Raw genomic sequence first — 8,457 nt, forward strand, 5'->3', positions numbered from 1 at the left:
GAAAGCAGAGAAACCCTGAAGCAGCTGCAGCATCCTGGCGAGAGATGGAAACTCGAATTCGATAGTGTCCCTTCACTTAGACTCCCTAGGCGTCCCACCTGCCCCCGCCTCTGCCCTCCAGGTACTCAGATCTCTGTGTGTGTCTGCCCACCTGGGCCATGCACTTCTCAAGGCTGGGGACTGTGTCCCTGCCTTGACAAATCTTCCTTTTGAGGCCTTCAACCAGGAGGTGCTCAAACTGAGGGGAAGACCAAACAATGAAGAAGTAGATTAATCAGAAGGTTCTACACTAGAAAGGTCTTTAGGTAGATGATCCGCCTGTTTCACCTGAGACCCAAAGAGGAGACCCTTATGGGGATACACAATTTAGTGGTCAAAGGGGCACATGAGAGAGGAACTCACTAGACCATGTTCACAGCATCCTTCTGAAACGCAATTCCAACCACCCTACTCTCTGGTTTCAACTGTTGACTGGCTTCCTGTCCCCAGCAGTGGTGATTATGTAAGTGAGGTCTTTGGGCATCATTCAAGACTGAATTGTGTCGCCCTCACCCCCATGCTCCAAATCCATATGTTACAGCCCTAACTCCCAGTGTAACTTATTTGGAGATAGGGCCTTTAAGGAGATAATTAAGGTTAAATGAGGTCATGAGGGTGGGGCCTTAATCCAATATTACTAGTGTCTTTATAAAAAGAGGAAGACACACCAAGGGTGTGTGTGTACAGAGAAAAGGCAGTGTGAGGACTCAGAAGGCAGCTGCCTACAAACCAGGAGGGAAGTCTTCACCAGAAACCAACCCTGTTCCATCTTGATTTTGGACTTCTAGCTGCCAGAACTGTGAGAAAAATTTTTTTGCTGTTTAAGCCACCCAGTCTGTAATGTTCTGATGGCAGCCCAAGCAACCTGACACAGAGCCCAGGTTCAGAAGTGCCCTGTGCTCTTGTTAAATGGACAGGCTCGCAGACCCAACCAACCCCCTGAAGTAGAATCTCTGGGGGTTGGGGCCCAAGAATCCATGTTTTGAACAGGTTCCTAATGCTCACTGAAGTGTCCTCTCCGCAGGCTCCAGAGGGCAGTGAAGACTGATTCCCCTACCCCTCTGGCCACTAGCTCCTCTGATCACCAGTCTCCCTCTCTGTGCCCAAGAGGACTTCACATCTTATCCGGCCGCCAGGTTAACTAGCACACTCATTCTGCCTAGTTGCTCCATTTCCTCACACTCTCCCTGAGCCCTCCACAAGCCAAGCCAGGGCAAGGCTGGCTGTGAAGTCTGGAAACCTAGGGATAAATCAGGTCTGAGCCCTGCCACTGAGGCACTCCTGGGCCACAGCGAGAGCTCCACACAGCTGTGGATAACCTGACTCCGGTGAGATGCAGCAGCAACTGCAGGGAGGGGAGCAGAGTGACCTGGGAGTATGGGCAATGGGGTCAAGCTGCAGAATCCTGCTGGAATGGTTATTAATTGGTTGTATTCCTGGCTAGCGAGGGAAGCAAGCTGCAGGCAAGCGCCCTTTCACATCCTCGTCCCTTCTACCCCCTAGGGGCCTCATAATGGGCCTCAATGATTTGTGGGTTCATGGCCCTCTGGCTGCCTTCTATTTTACTAGAATGGCCCTCCTAGTGGCTGAGGACAACGTTTTGAAAACACAAGACCCAGTGTGGCAGAAAAGAGACGTACTTCAGAGTCCAAGAACCCTGGGTTCTGAGTCTGGTTTTCCTACTGATCACTGGTATGACTTCAGACAATCACATTGTCTCTGAGTTTCCTCATCTATAAAACAGGGATAATACTTTCTACACAGGTTTGTTTATAGAATTAAATGAGCTAAGCTCTGAAAGCCCCACTCTCTGGGACTTAGTTGACTTTCAATAAAGGTTAACTCTTAGATTATTCCTTACAAAACAGTGATTTGCCCTATTTGAAGGCATGGCAAGAAGACACTAGTAAAAATGACGAATAGTGGACAACCTCTCAGTAATGACCCACCTGCATCTTGTTCAACTATGGGGCGTTTACTGAGCACGCATCTTCTGAGTAACGGGCCTGGTGCCCAGTGTTGGAACAGTGGAGAGGGGCTCATGGCCTCAGTGCTGGAACATCAGCTCCAGGAGGGCAGGGACTTACTGTTGCCAGTGCATTCCCAGCAGCTGGAACGGGCCGGGCACATCGTAGGCGCTTAGTAATTATTTGTTGAATGAGTGGCATAAATCAATCAATTAATAAATGACTGGAAGGCCTCTGACTCATAAGAACTTGAGCAAATCTCTTGACTTCTCTCATCTGCGAAGCCAGAGGCGTTTAATTATTCATCTCGAGTTAATTAATCTTGAGCTGCCGAGCAGGATTAATAATAATAAATTATTAATTATTATCTGCGCGGTGGTAGCTGCTGAGGTGGGAGTGACCAATCCTGCCAGGAACAAGGCAGCTCCGCCCCGCCCCCGACGTCTCCATGACAACGGCCTCCGCACATGCGCCTCAAGCACCGGCTCCTGAGCAGGCGGCGTGGGCCGAAGCCGGACGCAGGCAGGGCGGAAGCAGGCCGGGACGGCTGGGTGGCTGGAGCGCCGGGCGGGCTTTTAAAGGGACAGTCTCCACCCGGGCCTTTTCTCCCGCGGGGACTGCTGATGGTGACGGCTGGGTGGCCCTGGGGGTCGGGATAGAGGAGGTAAAGAAGAAGCAGGGATGTATGACCGCCCCGTCCCGGAGGTAAGGGAGTGAGGGGCTGTGTAAATGCCCTCTGGGGCATTTATGGGATGGCTGTCCCCCAGGGAGCAATACAGAGGAGAAAGGACTATGGAATTCCGCCTTCTGGGTAGTAAGAGGGAGACAGAGCTTTGTAACTCCTCAGGATATTGAAAGGGAGCTTGGATTCCAAATTTGTTGATGGGGATAATAAAAAGGGTGGGGCCCCATAACTACTTCAACCCCCAAGGAGGGGCTGGGGCTCCAAGGGAGAGTCCGAGGGCTGGTTAAAAGGGGTCACAGGTACAGCTTGGGACAGTTACCCTCTCCCCTCCGTGTCGCTTGCCCAGCCATGACCAGACCAGCCGCCCCGGGCTCAGTGATAGTCCCAGACTGGCACGAGAGCGCCGAGGGCAAGGAGTACCTGGCCTGCATCCTGCGCAAGAACCGCCGGCGGGTGTTTGGTAAGTGCCCCCCTCCCCCAGCCTGTCAGTTGCCACTCCCTGGGGAGAAAAGTGTCACCTGTCCCTCCCTGTTGGGAGGGTGGGGAGCAGAGAAGCGGGGCAGTGAGACCCTGCTCCACTGCACTCTTCAGCCTTGGGAACCCCAGAAACCCTATCCCGGGGAGCCCACCCCCAAATCTCCTTAGAGTTAATTCCATCATCAGAGCCAGGAACATGGAAACAGCCGAAATACTGCCAGGAACCACTATCACCAGAGAGGCTGTTGATTGAGCCATCACCCGGTGCCAGGCCCTCTGCTGGGCACTTTATACAATGGACTCCAGTTTAACCTCAACAGCACACTGCAGACTTGTCCAAGATCCCCTAGTGAGTAGAGACCAGCCGCTTCCAGATCCTGCTGTCTCCAGGATAAGACACACATGTTCCCCAGGATGAAGCTAACTCGTCCAGGCAGGGCCAGCTGACAGGCTGGCAGAGGGGCCTGGCATTGTTTACAAGAGTCCAGCTCTAGCCAAGAGAGACAAAGCACCAGAAGGCTTAAGACCAGAGAGTGAGAAGGCAACCCACAATTTAGGACTTCCAGGCATTACACCTGTAGGTGTATGGCTTAGACTTTTTTGGGGCAAGTTTGATATATTGATTCTAAGGAGTTTATTTATAATAACTAAGAATACTTTTGCTGATATTTCTCCACTGAGGAAATAATTCTGAAAAACCTTGCTTTTACATGTGGGAAGTCTAGGATATGTGATAACGTTATCAATAAAAGCCATCTTGTGCATCAAACTTAAAAAAAAAAAAACGGTGTTATTTGGAGTAGGTGCTGGCCCACTTCACAGAGCACAGGTGTTTCCAGCAGAACTTCTCCTCCCGGGATGTTGCTTGTATCCCAGGCCTCTGTCACAAGTGTAGAGAATGGTTTGTTGGCACTGAAAAAGCCCTGAGAGATGAGGTTGTACAAGCCAGGGTCTGATGGGGCAAGTGCAAGTTGACCCCCTGACCCCACCTGGCTCCCGCCTTGCCCCAGGGCTGCTCGAGCGACCAGTTCTGCCCCCCCCTGTGGCCATCGACACTGCCAGCTACAAGATCTTTGTGTCTGGGAAGAGTGGCGTGGGCAAGACAGCACTGGTGGCCAAGCTGGCTGGCCTGGAGGTGCCCGTGGTGCATCATGAGACCACTGGTGAGTCCTTCCTAGGAGACCTTCCCTGGGGCGGAGAAAAGACTCACCTGGAGCACATAAGCTGGGATTTGTAACCAGCCCCACCATTTACTCTGCAACCTTGGAAAGTCACTGCACCTCTCTGAGCTTACATTGGCTCCTCTGTCCAGCAGGGATAATAGTACCAACCCCTTGGTGTTGTTGTGGGGTTAGGACTAGAGATAGTGGTGGTAACATGCCTAGCAATGAGCTAGCACTCAGTAGGTGCTCAGAAAACACTAATCTTCCTTTCTTGTTTCCTTCCACTGGTTGCTAATTGACCATCATGTTGCAGCATATGACAGTATTCTGGGACCTTTGGGTCTCCATGTTCACAAGAGTTAAACTAGTTTGTCGTGGCTTGGGCTAGGGCTGCATCTCCCCGGTAGACTGGAGGCTCCTCCCAGGCGGGGCAGTTCCCCCATCGACTAAGAATTCTCCCACATCAGGAACTAGGCCTTCCCCATCAGACTGAGGACCCACCAAGGCAGGGACGTATCTCCTCCTCCTATTCCCTCCTGGCCCCTACTCCTCTCCACCTCTGACTCTCCCATGCTGAGTGGCTGACCCCGGCCTCCCCAGGCATCCAGACCACCGTGGTATTTTGGCCAGCCAAGCTGCAGGCCAGCGACCGTGTCGTCATGTTCCGCTTTGAGTTCTGGGACTGTGGGGAGTCTGCGCTCAAAAAGTTCGACCACATGTTGCCGGTGAGCAGGCAGGTGGGCCTGGGTGGGTCCAGGAGGGGCTGGTTATCTGAGGTGGGTTTCTGAATACAGGTGGCTAAGCCTGGCCTGCCTGGTCTGCGGGAGCCAGAATTGGGCATGACTGGACTGAGGATGCTGCCATCCTGGCCTAGGAGTGCCCGGAGCTGGCACGGGGGACTGGGTCCCAGCCCGAGCTCTGCCCTGGGACCAGCCACTCCCTGCTCTGGGCCTCAGTTTCCCAGGCTGCAAAAGGAAGGATGGTGCTGAGACTTCTCAGGGCCTGAAGCTGATAGGTGCATTCTGGTCCTGAGGTTGTGAGCCTTGCATCAGCCTCTCATCGGCCTCTCCATCCCCAGGCTTGCAAGGATAAAACGGATGCTTTCCTCTTCCTCTTCTCCTTCACTGACCGTGCCTCCTTTGAAGACCTCCCTGGACAGCTGGCCCGAGTAGCAGGCGAGGCCCCTGGTGTGGTCAGGATGGTCATTGGCTCCAAGTATCCTTTGGTGGCCCCTACGACTGTCAGAGGCTACATTTGGAAAGGCCAGAGCAAGGGGGTCAGTGACCCTGCCTCTGCCCAGCCATGGGGTCCAGCCCCACGTACTTTACCTTAAAGGCTGTAGCTGAGCCTCCCACAGACCCTGGATGTGGATGGTGAGGGAGGAAAGAGAAAGCTGGGTTTGATGAGGTGGTAAGCAGAGGTCCCTGGACAGGCTCCTTGACCCTTCTCCAGATTTGACCAGTACATGCACACAGACGTGCCTGAGCGTGACCTCACAGCCTTCCGGCAAGCCTGGGAGCTGCCCCTCCTGCGGGTGAAGAGTGTGCCAGGGCGGCGGCTGGCAGATGGACACACGCTGGATGGGCGAGCTGGGCTGGCCGACATGGCCCACGTGCTCAACAGCCTGGCGGAGCAGCTGTGGCACCAGGACCAGGTGGCAGCTGGCCTGCTCCCCACCTCCCCAGAGGACACCCCCAGCTGAGAGGTGATGGCATTGTGAATGGGCACTCCTAACCCTCAGGTGACCTAGGGCCAGACCCAGGGCCCAAGGCTGGGGCAGGAATGTTGATCTCATCCCGAGGACTGGCCAGAAGGGCCTGGTCAAGGAGGATGGGGTCCTGAAGGCTCCTGCCCCAGCAGCACTTACCTTGCGGAAGTCATAGCAGGGGGCACAAAGCATCTGACCTAGATGTCCTCTGGCTTTCTCCCTCTGCCCTACAAGTCTGGGCTCTTGGAAAATGACGAACTGAATGGGCAGGGCCTGAGGGCTCAAATGTCTCCCCCAACCTCCCGCTGCCCTCCCGCTTTTGCAGCATCTGTGGAGGGAGAGGTGATGCCTCTGCTGGGCCCTAGACATTAAGTGACTTCAATCAACAGTTTGTGTACTGGAGGGAGGGTATAGCTCAGTGGTGGAGTGCATGCCTAGCATGCACGACGTCCTGGGTTCAATTCCCAGTACCTCCTTTTAAAAAAATAAGCAAATAAATAAACCTCACTCCCTTAAGAAAAAACAAACAAAAAAACAGCCTGTATTAGTTGAGGAACACTATCTGCTGCTCCAGATAAATCCTTAACTCTCAATAGCTTAACCTTGTAGTTTTTTCTTCCTTATGTCTCACCTCAGGTGGAGGTTAAGGTGGGTATGGGGGCTCTGCGCCAACCACTCATTCAGAGACCCAGGCTCTGAGATCTTCAACACATGGATTCACCCTGGGGCATCAATATCCAGTCAGCAAACTGGGAATGAGTACAGGTCACTCTGCAGGTTTCTGTGGACCTGGTGTAGGGTGCTTTGCCTCATTGCTGCCCACATTCCATTGGCCAGCACCTAGTCACATGATCACACAGCTGCAGGCGATGCTGGGAAATGTAGTCTACTTGTGTCCAGGGGGTGAACCCCTCAGTCTGTAGTGCCTTTCTTGACTATGAAGCTGTCAGACTAGGCTTAAGACAGGGGCCCTGCTAGCCTGGGGGTATCAGAAAGCATCACTGGGCAGGGCCAGGGACTGGGCCAGGTTGGGATCGGGGCGTGAGTTGGCCTGACAGGCAGCTCAGCCCTGCAGGAGGCCAGCAAGAACAGGAGCAGGCGGGTGAGTCAACTTGTGTCCCTGTCCCATTAGCCAGACACTGGTGAAGGCAGGCTAATGGGGGTGGGGGGAGACATGGGGTATAAACAGGGCATTTATACTTTCACTCCCCAATGACACCGTATCCAGTTCCATAGATGGACCCCTGGGTAGAGGGCTGGCCTGAGTCTGGCCCACCTGGAAGGGCCCTGGATGCCAAGGTCAGCCATCTGATCCTCAGAGCCCCCTCTTGAGAAAGCAGCTCCCGTAGCTCTGCACACTCCACACTCACATGCATGATCATGTGTCCACACACCCCAGCACTTATCCTAAAATGCTGCCCCACTCCTCCATCCTGGCACACATGGGAGGCTCCCCGTGCCATCTCTGGCTCATGCTCCTGAGTGTGCTGATGGCCTACATGGCACTTCATGCCAGTCTGTCCACACTGGGCACTGCCCGCAGGCTTGTGAACCCTTCTAGGGCCTAAAGGATTGATTAAAACCTTCTTACCTCCAGCTCAGGTTCAGAGCTGAGGCCTGAGCTTACCCCATACCCCAGAAAAGGAATATTGCTGGGCAGGATCCCACGCCTCACAGCTTGCACAGCCCATAGGCTGGCTCCCGCTCTCAGGTCACAGAGTGTCGCACTGCTGCCTTCAGCTCTGCTTTGGCCCATTTTCCTCTGTTCTTAGCTCCAGTAGTCCTTACCCAACCAGGCAGAGCAAGGTGGGACCCAGCGAAGGTATCCTCAGGGCCTGGATGTGACTTTCCAGCTATGAACACCCGTGTTGTGGGCACCAGCTGGGGCACTAGTTACCCCACATCCTAGTCAGTTATCTCTGGCCTTAAAGCTTCAGCATCTTTCTTGGGCACTGGCTTAGCCAAGAGCCAGAGTTTACTCTGTGGAAATAACCCAGATCCTCCCCAAGGCAGAGCAGGGCAGTTTTCTCCCAGTTAGCACTGCTCCAGTCCGAGAACCAACCCCTCACCCACCTTCACTCCAGACCAAGAGGGGAACGATTCCCTTCTCCCCGAGTAAGAACAAAGTGGGGACCACACTGACGATGGGCCTTGGAGCCAGCCACCTGCCACCCAAGCACTGCTTTCGCAACCCCTCCATGCCCAGGCCCAGTGCCACTTTCTTTTTTTCTTTTTTTTTTTTTTAAATTGAAGTATAGTTGATTTATAATGTTGTGTTTGTTTCAGGTGTACAGTCCAGAACTGGACTGTGCTGGTGCCCTAATCTTGGACTTCCCAGCCTCCAGAGCTGTGTGAAAGAAATTTCTGTTGTTTATAAACCTACCCAGGTTGTGGTATTTTGTTATAGCAGTCCTATGG

The 8,457-nt window shown here is 53.6% G+C and overlaps 1 protein-coding gene across 2 annotated transcripts; it reads left to right on the forward strand.

Annotated features, from left to right (window-relative positions):
* The first annotated feature begins 2,497 nt into the window (after nt 1-2,497).
* Nucleotides 2,498-8,421, forward strand: CPLANE2 (ciliogenesis and planar polarity effector complex subunit 2). 2 transcript variants are annotated; one of them, XM_011000895.3, is made up of 6 exons: nt 2,498-2,670; nt 3,038-3,151; nt 4,179-4,331; nt 4,932-5,056; nt 5,410-5,546; nt 5,784-8,421. In XM_011000895.3, the coding sequence occupies exons 2-6, from the start codon at nt 3,040-3,042 to the stop codon at nt 6,031-6,033; spliced, it is 777 nt and encodes a 258-aa protein (XP_010999197.2). In that variant the 5' UTR covers nt 2,498-2,670; nt 3,038-3,039; the 3' UTR covers nt 6,034-8,421. The 2 variants fall into 2 exon arrangements, with proteins under 2 accessions (XP_010999197.2, XP_010999196.2); XM_011000894.3 differs by having other exon boundaries at nt 2,499-2,711.
* Nucleotides 8,422-8,457: the final 36 nt, after the last annotated feature.

Source organism: Camelus dromedarius, chromosome 14 (assembly GCF_036321535.1).
Source record: "Camelus dromedarius isolate mCamDro1 chromosome 14, mCamDro1.pat, whole genome shotgun sequence".
Taxonomy (NCBI): Eukaryota; Metazoa; Chordata; class Mammalia; order Artiodactyla; family Camelidae; genus Camelus; species Camelus dromedarius.